General features: G+C 42.1%; 2 protein-coding genes across 2 annotated transcripts; one reads left to right on the top strand and one right to left on the bottom strand.

Moving 5' to 3' along the window:
• The first annotated feature begins 6,596 nt into the window (after positions 1–6,596).
• On the top strand, positions 6,597–10,591 carry LOC148831313 (insulin-like growth factor-binding protein 4). Its single transcript, XM_088920020.1, has 4 exons — positions 6,597–6,942; positions 8,699–8,783; positions 9,124–9,319; positions 10,249–10,591. Exons 1-4 carry the CDS (start codon positions 6,597–6,599, stop codon positions 10,303–10,305), a joined length of 684 nt encoding a protein of 227 aa, XP_088776146.1. The 3' UTR covers positions 10,306–10,591.
• A 5,939-nt stretch (positions 10,592–16,530) lies between these two features.
• parp16 (poly (ADP-ribose) polymerase family, member 16) lies at positions 16,531–23,851 on the bottom strand. Its single transcript, XM_088921973.1, has 7 exons — positions 23,793–23,851; positions 22,522–22,853; positions 21,237–21,374; positions 20,075–20,281; positions 19,491–19,662; positions 18,841–18,985; positions 16,531–17,883 (listed from the first exon to the last, which is right to left on the bottom strand). The coding sequence occupies exons 2-7, from the start codon at positions 22,708–22,710 to the stop codon at positions 17,739–17,741; spliced, it is 996 nt and encodes a 331-aa protein (XP_088778099.1). The 5' UTR covers positions 22,711–22,853; positions 23,793–23,851; the 3' UTR covers positions 16,531–17,738.
• Between the last annotated feature and the right edge of the window lie 518 nt (positions 23,852–24,369).

Here is a 24,369-nt window from a genome sequence, read left to right on the forward strand (position 1 = left end):
GAAAAAAGTTTTATATTCAGTTTCTTTCATGACGTAGTCCATTCTTATCCGTAGTTAATTTTTTGTGGGAACAAGAGCTGAAGAAGTTATTCAAAAGGGCCAGTGAGAGTTCAGTTTTGCCTGGGTTCACTCCTCTCCTACCTGTGTCAGGTACAGTCTCATTTTAAACAGTCTCGTTTTAAATTATACACTACATACATATGTCTAAATCTAAACTTGCTAAACGTTTTCCTAATTTGTACCCAACGAGCCAAAAGTTGACAATCTCCTGCCACTCTCATACAGGTATTTTGGTCTTGTCCTAAACTGGTTTATTTCTGTTCCTCCATTTTTGACACTTTCTCTCATCTTGATTTCAAGATTACTCATCTTGAAATTGAACCCTCTCCCTTTATCGGTATCTTTGGTGAGTTACCTGATAACCTCATCTTACTGAAAATACAATCTGACAGCCTGGTTTTTGTAACGCTCAAGGTATCTTATCCTCTATAATTGAAAGCCAGCTGCCCACATTTGTTCAATTCAATGGATCAGAGATATGATGTGGCTTCTTAAGCTTGAGAAAATTAGATATTAGGTCAACCATTAAGTTTATTTCCAGCTTGGTAACCATTTCTGAACTATTTTGAGAATTTGAGCCTCCCTTCTGTACCCTAGACCTTAATCTGCTGCTAATTGGATACCTGATAGGAATGGCCTTCCACTTGTTTTTTCCTTCTCCGTGGTGGTTTAGTTTAATCGGTATTTAGCAATGCTTTTTTGTGACTTCTGTCTTTTTCTCCTCAGGTTTCTTCTTTTTGTGAGGCAAGATTTGGGAAAGATGTGGTAAGGTGACTGGAGTCCTGTATTATTCCTTTTCATTAATTATTTTCAGACAAAACTCAATTGGACCAACAATTGACGTGTTCCGTAATATTATTTTAATATGTAGCTTATGCATCACATTTTTGTTACCTTAAAAAACAAAAGTATTTGTCAAAAATCTGTATTTGTGTTTATTTCAAGAGCTTGTTGAAGTTAAAAATATGCTATCAATTCAATTGTGTTACAAAATTACTAAATTACAGCTTTGGAATCAGTTCAACTAAGTTCAGCCTACATTCCCAAGCTTGAAGTCAGTAGAACACATTTCCAGGGCAAAAGAACTGAAACCTTTGAGTGCAAACAAAGACGATTATGGGGGATTCAAGGATTCAAAACCAAACTAAAACTAAACTAAAACCAAAGGACAGGAGTGGCAACTGTAGTGAAGTGCAATTAAAAACTGAAAACAAGAGGCACGCCTTTTCACAAAGGCTGTGGCAGTATGGAGCAAGCTACCCAGTCATGTGGTTTTAAGCTGATACCCTGGTTTTCATTCAAGAACACTTGTGTCCTCTAGATCATGTTGCACTGTTCATTCTGTAGAATTCAGCAGGGTTGAGCCTGTCAGTTTGCCTTGAGGATCTTGAACATTTTTATCAGTTTGCTTCACAATGTTCTGTCCTCAAGACAAAAAAAAGGTTCAGTCGTCAGTATAGGACCTTCCCTTAGCCCCAATCAAGTAACTGCTAGAAATCGACCAAGTCAGGCTGAATGGCCTCCTCTAATAGGCAGCTTCTCTTATGTTCATATGTGCACTGTGGATATGCGTCAATTTTTCTGTGTCTTAAACATATTTGAGCATTAAGGTCATGACCGACTACAAACAAACCAAAACAGAATGCAACAGGTTAGGAATGTGTTACACTTTATCTGATTTCATTTATTTTAAAATATTCTCTGACACAAACCATGTTCACAAACGCATTTAGCTTCAAAGATGCCATCCTGATATTAGGCTGAAATATGACACAGATACGCAAAATCACACCTACAAGCGAAATTAGCCGCCTTTGTCCTGTACGACAAACACCTCTGACATACTGTATCCCACTACAGACAGATGGATTAGAAGGATACTGTGTTTTTCATTCGGAGACAATATTGTTTCCACACCTGGCCTGCAATGACATTTCATTGTTAAGAGTACAGAGAGGTCTTAAACACTGGCCTCTAGTCTGATTCTAGCACTAGCAGCTGTGGTTTTGGTGCAAGCTTCTAGCTCTCACCAAGCTTAGACACACATGAACTTCCAACACACTGCTTCACAGCAATCCACACTACTCTGGTTATGTGCTCCCCGTGCTACAATCGAGGAAGATGACATTGAATATCATGTTTTGGGCCATTACAGCAGACAATATCAATATGATTGGCACTGAGGTAAAACCTGCAAAAACAGATCTTTCAAAACGTAATGAGACAAAAGAGGATTAACTCAAATTATCTTGCATTTTTTCTGCAGGTTCAGTCTATAGGAACAGACCAATTTCTCTGTGTCTGTGTGACTGTCCAGTTAAGGACATGATATCAAACCGGCAAGCTGCCCTCTAGTGGTCCTGAATGATCTCTACACCGAAACATAATCCATGCAATTCACAATATCATCCATATACCTTAAATTACCTTGCTGTACAGCTGGGCAGTATTCATGCAGTTTGAAACATTTTAAAGCCTGGTGAAAATATTTTCTCTTTGTGGGCTGCTTAACTAATAATAATAAAAAATCTAACCAAGTGATTCAATATCTGGATAAAATCTATCAATCTACAAGTGACTGTGGTTGTTACAAGTAACTATGCATGTCTGTTAGTCCATACTATTAATAAGATAATCATGCACAAATTAATAGCTGAAATACTAGGTAATTAAGCTTACAGTAGTATCAGAAGAGGCTGATTTGCATTTTGCAATCAGGCAGTTAATCAAGGTCCTATGTCTCATTGTCTTTAATGACTAATTGGTGTTGATTACAGATCCTAGTGTTTAAAATGTATTATTTTAAATAGCACATTGATTATTAAAAGTAATGAGAATGCGTCTGATTATATACTGAAGGAAAATAAGGTTCAGTTCATGAAGAAAAAAAACTAATAATAAAAGGCCTTCAAAGCAGAAGAAACACTTTTGGGAACATTTTTCAGGCTACAAAAAACAAACTGCTGGGTGTTTGCAGTGATGGATGGGGTGCAGTATGTGTTACTACAAGGAAAATAACTCAGCATCTTATGTGCTTCAGAGAACTGCCACTCAACACAGAGCTCGCCAGGTTGCCATGGGAACAGCATCCCCCCAGAGGGGGAGGAGAGAAGATGGGACCAGGGCTGTCACAGAGACACTCTCACAGAAAGCACTGTGAGTGGCCCCAGCTGCTTACGTTTTTATGTTATGAAGCCAGGGTGAAGAACTGGAGTTTTTTTTTCATGACTGCAATGAACGAAATCAGTGCATGTATTTGTAACAAATGTTGCTCATCATGGCTGCAAGTCAGAAGTTGTGAATTAGGAAATACGTTCTGATTGCCCAATCTATTTAAGAAAATAACCAATCAAATATTTTAATTTACTTCATTTCACATTTTAATGAGCCAACAATTTATTACTAATTCCTAACTTGTAGTGCCTTTTTAAAAAATGATCCCGTGACTTAGTGTAGGTAATTGACTGCTTGGCGACTGTGGACTCTTGTTGTGATTAGGTGGCAGACCCAATCATCAAGCAACAGATGATGCCAAACGGAGGCAGAGGACAAGCATCTAATGAACAGTCACTCTTCACCTGGGACTGTGTGGCTCTGGTACAGTAAGTCCCAATCTACCTCCGCGTTTTAAAGTATTTCACTGAATGAAGAAACAATGGAGTTTACAGTAAGTAGAGTAGGCAGAGCATTTAAATTAATTCCTGTGTGAGAAGAGGGACACAGGAATATAGTACTTGTGAGATCAGTATTGATCAGAAGTCAATTGATCAGTTACTAAAGTGACTAAAGTTAATTCCCATTTCTGTACCTCATCCAGCTGTTTTATACTCCAATTGTTACTGACTTTCGCTCTGTGTTTTGCACTGCTGGACTGTCGATGAGAGGAAGGGTTTGTGCCCATCTAGCTCATTTGATAGTAGTTAATTCACCCAAGTATCTAGTCCAGTTGTTCCTTGAAAGAAACCAGGGTATAAGCATCAGCAATATGGCTCGGCAGCTTGTTCCAGATTCCCACAATCCTCTCGATTAAGAAGTGCCTCCTGACCTTGATTTTAAATGGACTTCCACGTAATTTCCACTTCTACCTTCTGGCTTGTATTTCTTCTTGATTTATGAAATCAGGGCACATTACAGCTTTTCTGCAGCAGGCCTGCGTACACCTGCCCACACCCGAGGTCTGCTTTCCAGGAAACATAGCTGTGCTCGTCTGCGCTTCTGCCTTGTTTCGCCCAAGGAATAAACACCAATCATTGCCTAGACAAACGGGTTGTGATGTACTCTTCCAACTGATAAATGAAGCCATTCCATTACAAAAGCAGCAGTCGCAGCATGACTGCACTTTACCCTGCAGTGCTTTCATTCTCCACTGCATTACAATGCTGCCCAGGCAACCAAGAAAGCACCGGCTTCTAATGAAATGCATTCACATAACCTGTGTGCTAACACACACCACAGGAACCCAGAGGCAACAGCACAGGAGACAGAAGAACGCATAAGGAAGGGGGCAGCAGCAAATCAAGCAAGCAAACGCACTTTTGTGTTTCCCGCTTCAAGACCCAACCATTCTAGAGGGCATGAGGTTGTCATGACAACCTCAGAACCCCCTCCCCCCTCCTTGAGGAGACTGGAGGTTTTTTTTTCAATTTTAGAAACATTAGTGTAGGAGTGTAAAGCCCCGTTTAAAACCCAGTGTGTGAAAATTGGCAACTTTAGGCAGCGCTGACAGGAGATCCTGTATAACATGTTCACTTTCCTCACTTGCTGTGTCAACCCACTGGCTGTCATGGTTATCTGCTGCTCCTGCAGGAAACCAGCAGGGTGACAAAGGTGGGCAGCAAGGTCCCTTCTCCCCTCTCATCTCAAAGCAATTCAGCTGGCTGTCCTCTCAGTCCCTCATGCTGCACAAATCTCTTCTAGAAAGGATTTTCTGGGGGGTCCCCACTTGTGCCCTGACCAGTCAGGAGGTGTACTGAACCAACCACAGGGTCTCCATACAGTGGGGGGGGGGCATACCAATATCTCTAAAGGAAGCTACTCAGGAGGCTACATAACAGATGCATGAACTACCTCAGCTGGCTCCTAGATTATTGAGCTATTCACCTTGTCCTAGAAGGTGAGCCCAACTATACTGAGGACAAAACTCATTTCAGCTATTTGTACCTGTGATCCTCTCCGTTCAGTCGTTATCCAATGTTTATGACCATGGTTGAAGACATAGATTGTCCTGCTTCAGAACAGACGGACCTACAACGCCCACAGTACAATGCATGCCCCATCCAACCTCAGGCTTCCCTTTACCATTGCTTGTGAACCAACATCTAGAGCAACTTAAACTCCTTTTTGAGAGACAACCTGTGATGGCTTGTGATTTGGAGGGGGAGATTGCTTCTGTCACCCCCTTGTTTTTCTGCCCACTCTATGGTTCTGATGGGAAGCAAGAATGACTACATCTCCAAAGCAAGAATGAAAACCCTGAAAATGAATGTCTCTGTTATTGTGTGTTGGACCCCCCTACTATCTGCTGGGTTTGTGGTACTGGTTCAAACAGAAATCCCAGAGCATGTCAACCACATCCTCTTCCTGTCTGGCCTCCTGCACACTTGGTTGGACCCAGGTGTCTACAGGCTATACACTCCATCGTTTCAGGAGGACCTGTGCCTGGGCTGGCACAGGCTGGAGTCGGGGTTAAAAATTAAGAGTTTGGAACGCTGCCCTTGCTCATCGTCTTGGTTCAATGTAAGGGATTACATCCTGACTGGTGAGCTCTCTGGGCACAGGAACAGGGATTTTGTTGCTCCCAATGGGACAGCAGCTCAAACTCTATTTTAGCAAAATCTTCCTCACATCTCCAGTGACGAGCTGTCAAGTTTAACATTTAAATGTTTAGCTCCTCTGCAAATTGTCTTTCATTTCATTAAACTATTTTTGCATGGAAGCAGAAACTCTTGGAAAACCAATTTAACAGATAATCAGGATTTTATTGGCAAAGGATAAGGTTTTATCCATAATCTTTGTAAACAGTCGCACTATTCTGCTGCACAGAAAACAGATTGATTTATTCAGGCTATCTGATCTCAATCTATGTCTGTCCCAGAGTAACCAGACAGTAACATTTTATTGCAACCATGTTGACTTCAAGCACATATGGATCTTCTCAGATATCCCGCCAATGACCTAATCTTGTCCTTGCCAGAAACAGTATTATCTTTGGATCTGATAGACTAAATTGCCCCCTTCTGCATCACGTGACTCAATTCACAAAAGGCTTAGTCTTTCAATATTATAAGAACTTATCTAAAATTGTTCAAAATAAGGAATACATGGAAAAAACAGAGATTGTAAAGATAATGTTAACTGGTAATCAACAACAGCCATGGGCTGTGCTTGCAGTAAACCCTGCGTTGCTGTTTTGCTTAAGTCCATTGGCTACAAGGCCAATAAAGCAGAGGTCTTGTTGACCATATAAGCCCAGCGTGCTGTATAAAGCCAGCAGACTGGACTTGTTTCAAAGGCATTCAGATAAGACTGCAGCAATGATGCCATGTAGCAGGTTTAAGGCACCCCTGGTGCTGGCGCTGGCTGTCTGGACTCTGGAGCTGTCAGGGGCCCAGGGCCCCAGGGAAGGGGTGACGTTGCAGGCTCTCCACTGCCCCGAGTGCGAGCGGATTCACTGTACCCCGAAAAGGGCCCTGAAACTGCAGTGCAAAGGGGGGATCACCACCGGTATCTGTGGGTGCTGCCCAGTCTGTGCCCGGATTGCTGGGGAGAGCTGTGGAGGAAAGTGGGACTACCTGGGCAAGTGTGATGAGGGACTGAGCTGTGTCTACCAGGATCTCCGAGAGCAGGAGCCCAGCGGGGAGCTGAAGGGAATCTGTACAGAGGGTAAGCCCACTGTCTGAATAACTAATCACACAATAACAATGTGCCAACAAACAGGATTTCCAAACACTCTTAGTGTAATCTCTAAAGTAGAATGGGCTTCACTTTTTTCTACCTGCTAATAACCTATAGCTAACTTTTTCAGACGATGTTGCTTTTGTAACATCGGTAACATTATTCCATTTTCACTCTGAGGAAAAAAGATGCTCAATGTCTTTTATACAAATCTTACAATATCCCCTCACTTTTCTTGACTGTCATAATCACACTTGCTCACAATAAAAGGACAGTAATTAATTGCCATTAAATGTGTCATAATTAATGTGCTAGGGGTGATCAAGAAATGAGAAGAAAATTCAAACACTGTAATCATATAGGATCTTTGTTTGATGTTCAAAGAATCAGATCATTTTAGAATCCACAACTAAAGTTTGAGTAGCAACAATTGTCAATTTATGTTTAAATGCTCGAGTGTGAATGAATGTGATGTTTTCATGTAATAAACAATCATAAGTTTTTGATGAAGGCCAGCAATTCTAGTTTTATCAATGTTAATTACCAAGAGTGATGACCAAAGGGACTTTAAAAGCCATGGCTCTGCTAAAACATTAAAGCATCTTAATCTAAATGTTCTTTTGCAACTGTTGAGGTACCTACCTCTGCATTGCAAATCACATTTTGATAGCCTATGCAAGCTGTAAATCTCTGCAGTGAAAGGTCTTGTCAGTGCTTGTTGTAAAATTACAGCAGTAAGTCCCAGGGCTGCTATGAATTAAAGTGGCTTGTGCCATTGCCAGTATTATGATTTTCTTGGGAAAAGGACTGCTCTGATATTGTCAATGGTTGTAAGAAATTATATACAGGTACCGGCCTTTGAAGATATGCATGCAAATCTTACACTGTTTTGTTATGTTGTTTTTTTTCTATTAACTTGCTAGACCTATTGTCAGTAAGACCTGCTTTGATATACAAGCTGTGAAAAAGGTTCACAAAGTCAAGGCTTCCTTCAAGTTGAAAGCAGTCTGTCATGCCAGTAAAACAATAATCACTGCTCCAATCTCATCTGAACTTCACTAAAGTGCCTGACTTATCTTAATTGCATCTGTACAGTTAATAATTCAATTGCCTCAGAGGATTATATGAACAGGATTTGGAAAACATTATTCTCTGGAAGAGTGTGAAATTCCTGTGGTCGTACAGTACTTTTTTCATAAGGTGACAGTCCTGAGGAGGTGTGATAATCCACATAGACGCAGCCTCATCAGTTCTTTTCTATTTAAAATGATTATCTTTAAGGAAATGTTCAGCTACCTCTCTCTTTTTAACAGACTAAGCGTGCCGCTGTGCACAAGCTACTGGTGAGGACGTGGCTGACATTAATCATATTCAAGTGCCACTTTTTCATTGACTATTTTCCATACTGTGAGGTTAAGAACATCCAGGCTGCAACAGTGTAACACTAGATTAAACTACAAAACCAATGGTAAACAGGTTTAATGTTCTGAAGAAGGAAGGCCTTGGAGAAGAACGCTGTAGAGCACATAAAGTAAGAAATGTTCCAAGTGTAAAAACAGTTTTTGCAATAGATTTTTAGAAACCTGTACCAAAAGGCATTAAAAAATACTTCACATGCTATTTGTTACAGTACTCATTTGTTGGCTTTTTAAAACCTCAGATTATATTTTTAAATTAAAAGCAGATTGGTCCACACAGTAGTGTAGAAAGGATCAGCGGTGACATGTCTTGCTGTGGATTACAGTGCTACAGATGGAGGAGGAGGTCTGCCGACCGCAATGCACCTGGGAATTCTGCAGAGAGAACCCGTCCGAAATATGTTCAGCCAGGTAGGTGTTCAGCATCTCCCACTCCTTCAAAACCTCCAGTGTCTTTCTCCGGTCACAAACCAAGTCCTTCATTCCCACAATGCTGATTAATGGAAGCATTTACTGACCGACTCAAGTCGCATGTATGGGCAAAGACATGCAGGAGTAATGAAATACCAGCAGCTGGCATGTGAGAACAATTATGTAGTTTAAAAATTGTACCCATTTTTGCACCTCTGGAGCTCTTGATGTTAAAGCTGCTGCGGCGCTCCGGCTGCACTCAGACTTCCTGTACGTGTCCGTCGTTGAAAGGGTGACGAGCCGAAGGCCGAGCGCCTCACTTCTCAGTCTGTGGCTGCAGGGCTGTGGTGCTGGAGAACAGGGACTGCCAGGGACGGTGCCAGCACACCTCCTGCAGCAGCTGCTTCGTCATCCAGCAGCCGCAGTGCCACGAGGCCTGCCCCTCCTCCGACCTGCCCTGCCTGCGCCGCTTCGGGAGGTGCGTGCACCGCGGTTTCGGCCAGAGCCAGGAGCCCGCCTGCCACCAGGGCCTGCAGGTGAGTGCCGGCCGCGGGGGGCAGCACCGAGCACAAACTGTCTGGTTCACGCGGCCCCATCAGGCAGGTGGCTCTGGAGTCGTTTGCTGGACAGATGAGCCTTTTCCTAAAGCAGGAGTGTCCAGTCCTGGTCCTGGAGGGCTGGTGTGTCTGCAGGCTTTCATTCCAGCTCAGCTCTTCACATCAACTCAAACCATCACTGGCATAATGGGACCAATTCACTAGATTCTCTGGGCTGTTCAGATGCTGCTGCTTTGAAGAAACCTGAACCACCTGCAGACACACTGACCAGCCCTCCAGCCCCAGGACTTTACATCTCGGCTCTGAATAATAATAAAATAATAATAATAATAATAATAATAATAATAATTGCTTACACTTATATAGCGCTTTCTGGACACTGCACTCAAAGTGCTTTTACAGGTAATGGGGTCTCCCCTCCACCACCACCAATGTGCAGCCCCACCTGGATGATGCTATGGCAGCCATAGTGCGCCAGTATGCTCACCACACATCAGCAATCAGTGGGGAGGAGAGCAGAGTAATGAAGCCAATTCATAGAGGTCTTCTGAATGGAGAAGATGCCTGTCCTGTTTCTTGTTATAAAGAAAGAGAAATCTCTGTAGATTCATTTAGGTTTTTAAATAAAAATGGTGATTCTGATGCAGTACAAACCTTTTTCTTGAAAGATGCTAGATTGAGGGATTGAACAGTTTAATTTTCAATTGTTGTTTCTTAGAGCTTTTAGCTAAGTATTTTTCCTCCCTAGCAGCAGTACCATTGCACTGTAAAAACGAAACGCTTTTTTACTTTTGATCTTGTATTTCATTGTCCACTTGTGTATTAAACCAATCAAATTGTTCTGCTGGGCATTCGAATGCAGCGATCTTAATGCAGCACGATCACACTGCCTTTTCTTTCTTTCACAGACTAATGCAGAGGGCTTTTTTGTCTGCCTGGTCCCTAGCTGTCCCAGCAAAGCCTGAAAAACTAGAATAATTCCACTCTTCAGAGAAAACCAGCCCTCATCATGAGAACCCAGTTCAGCCAGAAATGTAGCACGCTTCAGCAAACAAGAACAATAAAAAAAAAAATTGAAATCAACTTCAAATGATTCTGCTTAGGCCTACTTTCCATATTTAAATTTAAATAATAAAATGTAAATGTTGTTGTATAGGTAGGTCCAGTAATTGTTTGAATGGAAAACTATGGGCTTTGCTATGTCAAATATTGTAATTATAGTAGTACATGTGATAAATAAAGATTGCACAATGTGCCAGATTGCCTTAATTCGTGAATATGGTTTCACATTTGGAAGTATTTGCAAAAAACAAACTTCTCAGACATCAGTTCTCACACCCTGCGCATGTTTTCCGATAGCATCCAGGTGTTCTACTCCAATCCTGGATCCAATAGCACCCATGTGTTTGGGAAATTCCAGCCTGGAGACTGGATGAAGCTGGAGGCAGATGTAGCCTCTGTGTCTGTGTCTTGCTTTGGGATACTTCCCACTGCTGCAGAAATAATTGCAGATATTTCTCATGTGATTCAATGGATGGCAAGACACAGGGCTCTACAAAATTGCTCATTTTCTAGACTCAAGCTCATTCTGTAATAAATAAGGTTAGGCAATGGAAAAGTCTTAAGTGCAGACCAGATTTTAAACCACAAAAAAGCACATGACAAGGTCACAGTTTTAAACAGACTGGGACATGGGCTACTATAAGAACAATTAAAATGACATGTTCTCAACTGATTCAGGCAGCTAACATACAGTAGCAGCCTGATGTGTTCTAATTAAGTCTTTAATTGCACACTCCTGATCCTGCAGATTTAGTTCACAAAGGAGATGTCAAAAGAGAAAGAGAGGCTGGGGCCTGCCCACCAGTGTCAGCTCATTTAGCGATTCAGACACTACACTCCCCAAGGACAGCACTAGACATCACAACTGGTTACTGTATAACAGCTCCAAAGCTTTATGATCCTGTAATTACAGAACTGCCAGCACATAAATTACATGTCCTTGGCCTGGAAAACAATGGTCAGTTTTGTTAAAGGTCCCCTTTAATTTCTGTGCATAAGAAAATGAATTGGATTTTGTGAAACAAGGAAACTTAATCACTGAACCCTTTCAAAGAAGTGTCATTCACTATAAGGTCTTGCCTTCAATGAAAGATAGTCACAGAAGCTCCTCGGACAAACCACTAAAACAGTTTGGATTTCTTTCTGGCTAAAGACAGATCCTGCAGGAGAAACCCTCTGAAACACCAGCATCTTTTTCACTGCAACAGATTTTCTTAGCATCAACAATGATTCCAGGCTTTATCTTCTTCAGAACAGGAACAGTGAGGAACAGAAAGAAACATTCCACATGATTCCACGTTCCTGGAGACACAGACAGGTCTGGAGCTACATGCAATGAGACCAAGGAGTCTATGGGTGGAAAAACATCAACACTATGTCACTGTCTTCCTCAGACATGACACATTGTAATAAAGCCAATGTGTAGAATTGTTTCCAGATTTTAAGTGGTGCCATTCATAACACACCATTCATCTTAGGACACATTCCCCCTGTGTAAAGTCACAATTTATTTCCGAGCCTTCGTGTAAACCAGAGCCTTGTGGCATCTGTGGAGTGAGTCTGAAGTGTTATATTGTAAACAGCCCCTTTCCGCTGCAGAACTCAGTCCCCCAGGAGAAAGAGAGCTGTCATGATAAGAGATGATCGGCCTTTATTATTGCTTTCCAAGACATCCATCCATTTTCTAACTGCTTCATCCAATTTAGCGTCACGGGGGACCAGAGCCTATACTGACAAGCAATAGGCGCAAGACGGGGTACCCCCTGGAAGGGACGCGAGTGCATCGCAGGGCGCACACACACTTGCACCAGGGCTATTTTTCCCAAAAGCCAATTATCCTACAAGTCCATGTGTCTGGACTGTGGGAGGAAACTACAGCACCCTCGAACACAGGGAGGACATACAAACTCCACACAGGCAGCACCCCAGGACCGGAACCCGGGGCCCCTGTGCTGTAAAGCAGGAATGCTGACCACTACACCACTGTGCTGCCTCTTTGCCAAGACAGTTGCTTCATAATTTAAGCTACTGAGTGGTTCTCCTTCTGAAAGCATCTGCAGCTTTAACCTTATGATCCCTAATGAAGAGCAGAGGAATAAAAGAAACTTTTCTTTAGTGAAATTGCAAACAACAGACAATTGCCCTTTCTTCTTTTGGAGCACAAACAAGATTTAGACAGACAACAGTGAAATGTTTATACGTGAATGGAGTTACATAATGAATGGTTACTGTACCTCTAACAGAATGCGTTGCTGAAATCTTCATATTAATGTCTGTATAAATAAACTCTTCTGCTAATCGGTGAACACTAAAGTAACATTTAAGAAAGTATCTTCATTACAGTACCTATCAATTATCACCAGAGTACAGTATGGCTGCCTTATAGAGTTCAGGCAACTGTGCTTTTTATAAATGAATGAAAGGTAGATTCCAGTTAATATTAACTACACACTATCCTGCTTCAGTTGACAGAATGATCTTCCCTTAATTAGTAATGTAATACTTTCTGTTTCAGATCGAAAACTATTCTTCCATTCTGTTTCACATCATGTCATGATCAATAAAGATACTGCTATGTGTTTATTTCCCCATGTTTCAAAATGCATCTAGCAACTGTTCATACTACACATTCTCATTCTGTGGCACAGACAACTTGCCCTTGCAGGTTAGAAATCAATACCCCCTAACGTGCGTGACGGCCGACATTTAACTAAATCATCTCTATTCCTGCTTTGTTTCGATAAAAATAAATCAGCAGAGCCTGAAACAGTGGCTTCCCTGCACTACTAAGACTTATTTCTCACAAGCAAAATGTTAGAAACAATTTTAAAAACTTGTTTAAAATGTGTGTGAAAAAAAACATTTACCACTGTGTACTGTAATGGGGTTAATATTAACCCTATACTTTACTGTAATTGGGTTAATATTATTATATGGGAAAATCATTCAGACATCCATTTCAGAATAAGAAATGTTTCTTGACAGTTATTAACATAATGCAATAGTTATTAACACTTATTTCAGGGATTAGAGAAACCATATGCGTCAACCACTGCTTGTTGAGAATTTTCCATGCATATGGGATCAAATCAACCTTGTACGTCACAGTGCAATATTCTTGTATGCACACATCTAAATATAAAAACAAAGCTTTGGAGACACTGTTGTGGGAAACAGAATTGAAAAAAAACAGTGCTTTCATAGTTTGATCTAGAAAATGTTCAGAGGTATCAAGCTGGATTTTAATAACACCCATCTGAGAACTAAAGACTTTCTGTGGCTGTTTGGAAAACCGGGAACTGTGCCCATTCCTATGCTTCCCAAGTCCCATGTATGTTCTTTACAAGATCCCCATTTTACATTTCACAAAGCAGCACAGACCAGCACACAGAGGGTTCCATGGGAGACGCTGGATGAGGTTTAGAGCACCCTGGATTTCAGGCATTTTAACAGCACATGGTAGAGACAGAACCGGAGTCTAAAGTGACGAAAACACCTGGATGGGAGGACAGCTGTGGCTGACACAAAGAAAGACAAAGTCTGCCACTTTCACTGAACCATGGGTGGGGCAAGAACTCTCACTGATTAGAAAGTCAGTCCACTCACCATAGAGTATATATACTCATATAGACCCCAGTATGGTAGAGTCCTGCTTTACTCCAACTTCACCACACCATGCAGCACTGCACATCTCAACAAATGACAGCAGTGAAAACCTCTAGTGTCTTTCAACACCTAATAACCCCGTGGGACAGAATCGAAAGAGTAACAGACACAGGACACGCTACAACAAACTACTACAAAGAATCCTTTGTTGTAATTACAATAAGCCACAGTGATTCTTAATGATTAAAGGAATCAGATAACCACAGTCCCAGGGGTGTCACCAGCCATAAACACCAAATCCCTGAGAGTGCACAAATTAAATCAACAACATTTTTGACCTGAAACACAAACCTCACAGAAACGCACTGAATGCAAAGACTCACATATAACATACAATAATATAGAACACAAGTCGCCCAAACAGATTGTGATATCTGTACAACCAAGACGACCACAGCTTTTTATGATCATCCACTTATCTTACAAGAACAGACTCCCATTTCTGTGCCTCAGTTATTAAAATAAGCTGTGTCGCAATATTAAGTGTGGCGCACATCAGTAATAATTAGCTGTGAATTACTTTTGGCCTATGTTCAAAAAAACCTATGAGGAGCAAGGCCATCCAGCAGAATAACAAAGCATCGTTTCATATCCACCAAGATGGAAATGTTGTGAGAGGTTCTTTATTTTATAGAGTCCCATTGTAAAATGTTATTTATACCCTCACAAAGATTTAGTAAACGTTATACGAAACTGAACCAGGTAATAAAAGGTCTCACCTTGTGTACAGAAGCCCTTATTGTTCCAAAACCATTTCTCCCTTCGCCGAGAAGAACATACTATCATCAGAGATTTTTTTGCACAAACACTAGAAGTAACAAGGACATGCATATAAAACAGCAAATAACCCCTTTACCCAGAAAATGATGCTTGCTTTTTCGTAGCAGTTGTTTTGTAACAGTATGTAAAACATTTCCAAGGAAAACTGATGCTGTCAAAAGACATCAGAACTATTCTACCAGGTTCCAACAAAGCCTCACAACTACAGAATACAAGATGCCAACATAAACAGAAATGGAAGTGATATGCTGATTTTGTGAGCTGATAATACAGGCTTTCTTTAAGAAGGAAATGGTACGACTGCTATTTAAAACCTTACCCTCTGAGTGTCAACACCTGTACCACTTGTTTCATTTCCCATGTACGAGATTGTTCTCCAGTCTGCAGTTGAGCACACCTTTTGGAAAAACTGGACCTTTTGATCAAGTTTTCCTAATGCATTATTCACAACCATGGGTGCAAGCTTTCTAGGTCTCTTTAAGTCAATGGCTATTGAATTGGTCCAGCTAGGCCAAAGGTGAGCTCAATGAGGGCCTTAAAAGAGGTACAGTAGAAGGATCTCCAGACTAGAGCTGTGAATCCTTATTGCTGGCTTCTTCCACGTCCAGGTCAATAGCATGTTTTAGCCCATTCATGGCAGTCTTGCTCTCCTGCATTGATGGAATTCTAGCACAAGTAAGGTTCAAATATCACTAAGCAATCTTTATAGAAAAACAATTATTTTTACCCTTATTGTCACAAATACAAAGCCACACAGCACTGAAGCTACAGAGCAAAAAGAGGAACATGACAAACAGGCTTATGATTATATATTTTAAAATATAGTTAAAGAATGTAGCTGCATCCGCATGCACAGGCTGCAAAAGAACCTGTGACACCCGTTGAAGAAGGCTCCACAGCCGAAATGTTGTGTTTCTTTTCTGCATGGAATAAACCTTTACTTGTTCCTATTTTAAAACATGATTATAAATTATCTACGTCCTGCATTTCCAGGATCCTGCATTTACTGTATATGCACTTTTCACCTGCCTTCATTGCATAGCTCTGCTGAAGAACTTACATCCACCCATTTTCTAACTGCTTCATCCAATGCAGGGTCGTAGGTGAGCCAGTCTCCTCTGACAAGCAACCAGCCTCGGGCAGGATACACTCTGGATGGGCTCCTGTCCATTTCAGGTGTGGCAGTGTCGGGGCCCTGGGTTTAACTGTGGACCCGGGGTGCTGACTTTGTGGTATTTGTATGCTCTCCCCGTGTCGATGTGGGTTTTCCTCCTACAGTCCAAAGACATTCTGGAAGGTAAACTGGCTTCTGGGAAAACTGGACCTGGTGTGAGTGTGCACGTGTCTGTGTGTGACCCGAATAGGAATAAGTGTTCAGAAAATGGATGGATGGAGTTTCAGATACTTGGGAAGACTTCATGAAGACATAGATAAAGGTATCCTTTATTTTTGCACAATAAAGGGCTACATAACGTATTTCACATGTAAAAGTAAAATCATCCTGAAGAACTGGCTCCTGAAATTAATTTTAAAAATTGAGGATCCGGACTGCATTAGTTTGTGTGCAATCTCTGCATTGTGTAAAACACAGCTTTGCGTTCCCTGCTCTTGGAATAAAGCTTGTTAAAAATAAGTGTTTTTTACCCAGTTCTCAAAAGAAATTAATGCACCATCAGAAATAAGAGAATATTTTTTTATGACCATGTTTAAGTATCAAGTGCAGAAAAATCAAATATGGTTTTAAGGCCTAGAACTGTAATGTACAAAACCCCAAAATATCACACTGGCAACAAATATTTTCTTTATCGAAAGTATGACAGGGAATAACACGTTATCCAAACATAATGCTCCCCCCAAAAAACTTCTTTAAATAGTAAAGAAAACATGGCTGCTTGTACTATGCATTTTATAAAGTATAAAAAACACAAATCAAGTACAGATCACAGCAGGTTTTTAGATTTAAAAACCCATGTTAAAAGTCCCACATTCATCAGAAGTAATTCTGTTGTATTCATCTCATCCTCTGACTATACATAAGGCAAAACTAGAGAACACGAGAACAGCAAATGCAGTAAGGCTTCATGTGCAGCATGGCTTTGAACACCAAGCACATTCTTCTGGAGCCAGGAAACAAAAACCATCACAGTGTAGACCAGTCACAGCGTAGGCTTGTACAAATTGACAGTAAAACAAACTGAACAAAAACTCTTGAAGAAATACATCACCAAAGCCTTGTTTGTTATAACTACCAGGACACACTTCGGCAAGTCTTGGAATGCTATAATTACAAATACAATGTACACGTCCCGTGTCATGAAAACCCAGCATTTTCTAGACTGGCACACCACAGATCTCCGCCAGTGATAGTGCAATATGGACCACATTGACTGCGATCAGTCTTCCCCCAGTAAAACAGAATTCTTGATATAGAATCCTAGTTATACATCTATTGTGATGCTGGAGGACCATCTTTAGACGCTTTGGGGACAACTATATGTAAGCAACAACTATGCAAAAAGTTTACTTTTGCCTGTTTAAAAACATGCCAAGTGTTGTTGCCTGTGATATTCTGACCCATTTAGTAAATTACTTGTTTTAAGGCTTGAACTGAGAAAGGTACAGTACAATCCAAAAACAGAACTAAGATAAAAACAAATTACTGGACATCCGTCTAGCAGCAAGGAAAAAAACAACTCTCTAATCATGAGGGAGAAAGCAGGAGAATTAGAACATTAAAAAAAAAACTATTTGTTGTGCAAACAATAATTACAAAACAGCATGTGGAACAAGGCTTATAAATCATACTGTGGCACTACAGCTCCCAACAAGATTGTCTTGGTTACGATGTATTAAGGCACTCATAAGAGTTGCTGATGTACGAAAGTGCTTCTCATTTTCTTTCGTTGAAAAGTCTGTTCCAAAAAGACTGGAATGCTGGTGAATTAAACACGCCGATGACTATCAGCAACAGCAAATACAGACACATCGTGATAGCAAAGTGGTGCCTGGCCAGCCATGATACTTGCCTTGTGTGCCTGGAATCATACAAAAACACAGAGTTATACAAAGCCTTGGCATGTTAGAATGAGAATCCCCACCCCACACAAAAATATTTTCCCACAGCACACAGCTGCCCATGGGAATAATTAACAACCTTCTGCTTCAAGCCTTCACATGACGCACAAGACCAATGTACTTGTATCTACTCCATTTCAAACCTGGTGTCCTGCTGCAGCTCTTTATATATTTCAATGCCAGTGATATTTATGTCAACATGGAAGGGCTCTGCACATGTGCATCACCAGACATACTGCTAGCGGGACAGTGACTATTCAATCTACTAGGAACAATCATTGGCACAGACTTTTTACGGTGTGGCTGGGTATCATCTGTCTTGTTTTACTACTTTCTTACTTACACATTAAAACAGCTCTTCTTCAGAATGCTTAGCAAACACATACTACTAAGCATTCTGTTGAAACCAAAGATCGCCAGCCCCTATTCTGGAGAGCTCCAGTCCAGCAGGCATTACAAGTGGCCTTTAAATCATCAGTTTCTAAAGGCCCACAACAATTTAACTATGATCAATTAAACTGTTCAATTAAGTAATGTGGAGATCAAAACTCAACGAACAAAAATCAGAATATCCTTCATGCCTCAAGGATTAGCCTTCGCTTCATTGAAACGTTGCTTTCTAAACCGAACAAATGCTTAGCGTTCTTTCTTTAGATACCAGGCGATTTATGGTGACCTATAAAATAACTTGGATTGGGGCTTGGGGTTGGAGACCTACTTAATAAGCAAATTAAAGTGAAATTACTGTTGCAAAGAGCAAACGGGCTGGAAAATAGTGACACACTGCAATAAGACTACTGTGATAACTGTGATAACTCAAGGAGGGACGAGTATACACAGAAGTGAATCAGGACATGCTCAGTCTAAAACCTGTCCTTTGGTAAGCACTGCCCACAGTGTCCAGTACAGACACTCACCTCCTCCGGTGCTGTTTCTCCGAGTAGACCAGCAGGTACTTCACCCTCAACAGCTGGTTATTGGTCACCACAAAATACTTCTGAGGCACATCTCCGCCCTCGCTGTTCCTCACCCGGGCCCGACGCCTGTCAATTCTCTCCGAGTCTGACAAAACCACAGGCAGTCTCAGTCTCGGGGCTGGAAACTCCCCCTTCTGTGCTGGTCAATGCGGACATCTGTTCAAGCACTACAGCAAACTACAGAGATCACAGCCTCCCTTCACGCAAGACACTATACGACTGTTTCCTCCACATTCTCATTAAAGACACCTTTATTTATTTGAAACTAACATGGCATCTGAATAAAAAATGAGAAATTGTGAACATCCTTCGGAGCATGGGGGTTTTCATTCGCCACCAGATGGCACTGTAACACCATGGCTCTGCTTGAAAATGGACGAAAATATTGCACAAAGCTGAACCAAAACAATCACAAATTTGATACCACTCACAACCTGCATTCACAATTCACATTGGAAAAATGTCTGCTGGCAACAAAGTGAGCAGAAGGAACATGACATGGACAACAAGGCAGCACGCCGAGCGGCACATGGTACTAAGGCCCCTGCTCCACGAAGCCTCTCCAGGGAGAGACCTAGACCTTGCTTTACCTTTCTTCTTCACCTGACACTTGACATCGGGGTGGTCGATGATCTCACACACGGCGATGCAGCTCAGCACGGGTCCCAGGAGACTCTCGTGCCAGCCGTTGCCATGGGGGCTGTAGAGCAGGGCCAAGCTGAGGTCACTGGTGAGGTAAGTGCCTTCACCAAACAGCGAGGTCTGCAAAGGGCACCATCAGTCCCATTAATATCCCTGAACTTCACACGGGCAGGCTGTACCTTTCGGCACTGTTCTCCCCACCCAGCTCCTTCTTGTGTATAGTGGTTTAATTAAATTAAATGTACAACTCTGACAGTATGAAACTGTAGCCTTGAAAATCTCAAGAAATTGCAGCTGAAAATGAACAGCAAAAATAAGCAGAGAAACATTGGGCAATCCTAGCATTCACAGGAGCAATCCTATAAGTGGAAACTGACATCCCTGAATATTGCTCAACAGTTAACTGAATACCCGTGTGACTATCACAGAAATAAAACTCAATAACAATCCATTTTGGACTCCAGATCACAAAACATCAAAAAGTTTAAAATACTTTGCCCAAACGAATGAAGCGAAGAAATTCAACACGCGCCTTGTTCAGATGACAGTGCAAACCGTTGTGGAGGATCGAGTGGAAATTTTCCAGGCGGCTCCCGTGAAACGCGTAGATGAGGTCCCGGTCTCCTCTGGTCTCCTCGAACCTGGCGTTCACTTGGTCACAGTACTGCAGCTCAAACAGGAAGTCTGGGGCAGGAACGCAGCGTCCTTCGGGCTCCGCCAGTTCCTGGATTCTCACGTACTGCGGGTACCGCAGCAGGGAGAGCCGCAGAGAGAAAGAGAACAGTGAAGCAGGACTCGACGGACGAAAAGAACATTTATCCTTCAGAGGTGCCCAAGGTCAAGTGATTCTTTATGCTCACCCTCGACAGGATTATGCATTTAGCAGCCAAACTAAAAAAAAAGACCTTGAAGATCAACAGTAGAACACTGGAAAGACAGCGCATGTGAAGAGCCTATTCCGCGCATCTTTGCTGTTGAATCTAAACTTTCATTCAGCCACTTTCTTGATGGAGCCCTGAGTTCTGGCCTCCATGTCTCTGCGAAGTTTGTTCTGGACAGCCATATCCCTCAGTGCAAAGAATGGCTTTCTATTTTCTCTCTTGAAGGCATTCCCCTTTTACTTTTGGTTATGACCCGGTGTCCTTGTTTTGCTAGCAAATGTAAAACAGTGCCTACATATATTCCTTAGAAGCTCACATAAACTGGTCTGCACTGAAGAAATATCATTCCTTTAACCTGTCTGTAGGTGACAAATCTATATTAATCGTAATGTTCTTTTGGTGGAATGGTGATCAACAATCAAATCTAATCATAGAACAAGGTCTTACTACAGCATGATAAAATATTAACATAATTTTTACCTTGATTTCAATTCTATATTCTATTTCCCAAGTCTCCTGTTAGCTTGCACACTGTCTTGGTGAGGACTCTACATAAAATATCCAAGATCATTCATATGTATTCTCCTGAAGCTTATGAGTCACTGATGAGATTTGTGTAGTGTATGTACTAAATGCATGGGTCACTTTGCAATCACCAACTCTGAATTTCCAGATTAGTGGTGTGCCATTATGGAGACGTTTTCGAGTACAGTTTTTGTAAAATAACCGTTTTTTTTTCCCCCCGAACAGCAGTGTAATACAGTTTACGCTTGATGTTTGTTTTAGTGAAAATAAGGAGCAAGAACAACCTACCTCTTCCCTCTGCAGGGTCTTCACAGTGAAGTTCTTGGAGGATAAAACCCAGTGGACCAGGCCAAGCTGGGCCTCGCCTTCCCCTGGTCCCAGGCGCACCACGTCTCTGACACTCGGGATGGAACTCACGTCTGCCAGCTGTGGGACAACGACAGGGGTATATCACCACGCTGTCAGACTGGCTGTTGACTGTAATGTCTACCGTTACAGGCAGTCACATACAGGGGCACAGTCCAATTCACTGGTGTGCCACAAAATGTCTAAGGAAAGACACAGAAGTGCGGGAACAAAACTTGGAAAAAATGTTTTTCAAAGCCCGTCAACCAAAGCTTTTACTAAGGTTACTGTAGGTTTTCTCATTATAACACAGCGCTTTTCTGGACACTCCACACGAAGTGCTTTACAGGTAATGGGGACTCCCCTCCACCACCACCAGTGTGCAGCCCCACCTGGATGATGCGACAGCAGCCACAGTGGGGAGGAGAACAGAGCGATGAAGCCACGTCATAGGTGGGGATTATTAAGAGGCTATAATTAGTAAACGGCAGGGGGAAATTTGTCCAGGACAATGGGGTAACACCCCTACTATTCCTGAGAAACGGTCTGGGTTTTTTTAATGACCACAGAGAGTCAGGAATCTTCATTTTATGTCTCATCTGAAGGACAGCGTCTTTTACAGTATAGTGTCTCTGTCACTATTCGGGGGCATTAGGACCCTCACAGACCGCGGGGTGAGCGCCCCCTACTGGCCCCACTAACACCTCTTCCAGCAGCAACCTTAGCTTTTTCCCAGGACGTCTCCCATCCAGGTACTGACCAGGCTCACAGCTGCTGAGCTTCAGTGGGCTGCCAGTTGTCAGTTGCAGGGCGATATAGCCACTGGCTACAACATTAAGAAGGAGGGCAAAAAAATTATCTAGAGTACTAAATTACTAATTAAGAGATTATAAAATATGAAAAGAGAGCAAATTCAGAGCAGAATTTACTAAAGCCCTTTCCAAACAGTATCCTGTCAACAACCACAAAAAAGATAAAGTTTTGATGTTTTAGTTCCCACAAGCTTACAATGAGGTATAAAAGCCTTAAACTTCCCAGTCACATTCAACTTATTAAGCCAAACGCTGGACTACAGTATAGTCATGCCACGTCCATGCAAGTCATGCACAGATGAAAACGGGCCATTACTGTATGTCTGCCTAGTTTGGCCGTTTGAAGAACCTGGCTATGGCGTTACAAGAACGATCCTGAACAACCCCACAGAGGCTGGGCTGCAGCCTTCACTCACCAGCGCGTCGAAGTCTTTGTTCTCTCCGCTGACGTACCGGGGTGGGAAAGGCCTGAGGACCGAGTCGCGCTTGTAGCTCTGAGCCGCGGAGACGAAGAGGCTGCAGCGGAGGTCCGCAGCCACGGGGTCGCTCTGCAGGCTCGCTCGGACCGCCTCTCTGACAGCGGGAGACTGGCCGGGCTGCTGCATCCCCACGCTGCCAGGCCCCCCCGGAAAACGAAGCGCCAGAGAGCCGGGCGTCACAGGCAGCTGCAGGGCTCCCCGGTCCGCGGACGTTTTGAAATCCCTGTCTGCTTCACAGCTGGGCTCGGGGTTAAGTGGACACTTTGCACCTGCAGAGCATCAACATTTGCGAACGCCTCACAGACGACAAAGCTAAAAGCTGCCAGTGGATTTCTGCTTTCTTGCACGTTTCCCCAAAAGGAAAGCCACTGTCTAGTAACTGGGTTTGAATTTTGTACTTAACAGGCGAAAGAAGTCTAAAATAAAGATGACACTTTAAAAATACAGTATTCCTTTATGAGTATCAAAAGATAAGTACTGTCATCTTACACGTACTATTCATGGCGTCTAGTATGTTAGCTATATGTACTCATATGCCTATAACAGTACACCTGAAATACCTGCCTGACCTATGGCTGACATCCTTTTTTTCGAATTTGTATGAAATAGGAATGACAGCACACATGGAGTCATTAATATATGTCTAAAACGTGAGAGATACATCAACTAGTGGCCAGTACTGACTAGGAGATTATACACAGGTCTAATGAACACATGAATTGCGATGCGTCTGCAGTGTGAAAGTAACTTATTTCATTTTGAAGGCGCCTGTGTGCTCATGCCTCCTGACCTGCCTAATAAGAAATCAAACCACTGAGGACAGCTGTTAAATTAGCTCACTCACTGAAAAAGATATTACCAAGGCCTCGTTACTTTGTACTGCAGCTACCGATTACATCTAGAAGTAATTTTTAAAGCCACGCCTTCCGTGATTAAAAGAAGTTCGCAAAGAATGACTGTATGTCCTTATTTTTGTATTGGTTTTAAACTGTATGTTGGGAACGACAACGAAGATAATACTCAAGTTATTTAAAAATGAGTGAGAAAGATGATTTTGTTTTCTCTCGCACGCGCTCAGTCTTAACCGGGAAGCGTATTACCGCATGCAGAAATAAAAATAAAATACGGGAACAACACCAAACATTTTATATTATGTGTTCCCTTCCTGAACAGCCTACCATAAAGAAATCGGCTTTCTTAACACCTACCTGCAGCATAACAAAACACCACAACCTATCCGGGACAACACATTGTGAGCAAGACCCACAGCCGGTTGCCCGAGGAGGTGCCTGTGTTGCCGTGACACAGACGGATAAAAAAATACTGCCGCCTGGCGGTTAAAAACCATATCGCCTGCTCACATCGCCTCACCACCCCAGACACACTGAAGAGTTAGAGAGATGGAAAGTCCTGTAACTCCTGGGCCTGTAAGATAATGGCTGCGTCGATGTGTTTTACGGTATTTCGAGCAAAAGAAATATAAATGATAAATATTCCGCAGGTACTTTTCATAAGTCGGATAATGGCCTCGATTGTTCTCAGGGTTTGCATGTCCTGTAGCCCCCTTTTTCACTTGTCAGGCTTTGTTGCCTGTTTACATTGCAATGGCCAAATATCAGTTCCGTACGAATACTATGGCTAATTATACCACTACTAGTGTTGGTTACTAATGACAAAAGAATGCATGTTGCATCTCCCTGTTAGAAATTCCAGTTAAAATGTTCAGCTGGTATTCTACTGGTGACCAATATCTTCCAGTTCAGAATGTCTCATGGCCCTTGCAGG

Source organism: Atractosteus spatula, chromosome 7 (assembly GCF_055471065.1).
Source record: "Atractosteus spatula isolate fAtrSpa1 chromosome 7, fAtrSpa1.hap1, whole genome shotgun sequence".
In the NCBI taxonomy this organism is placed as follows: Eukaryota; Metazoa; Chordata; class Actinopteri; order Semionotiformes; family Lepisosteidae; genus Atractosteus; species Atractosteus spatula.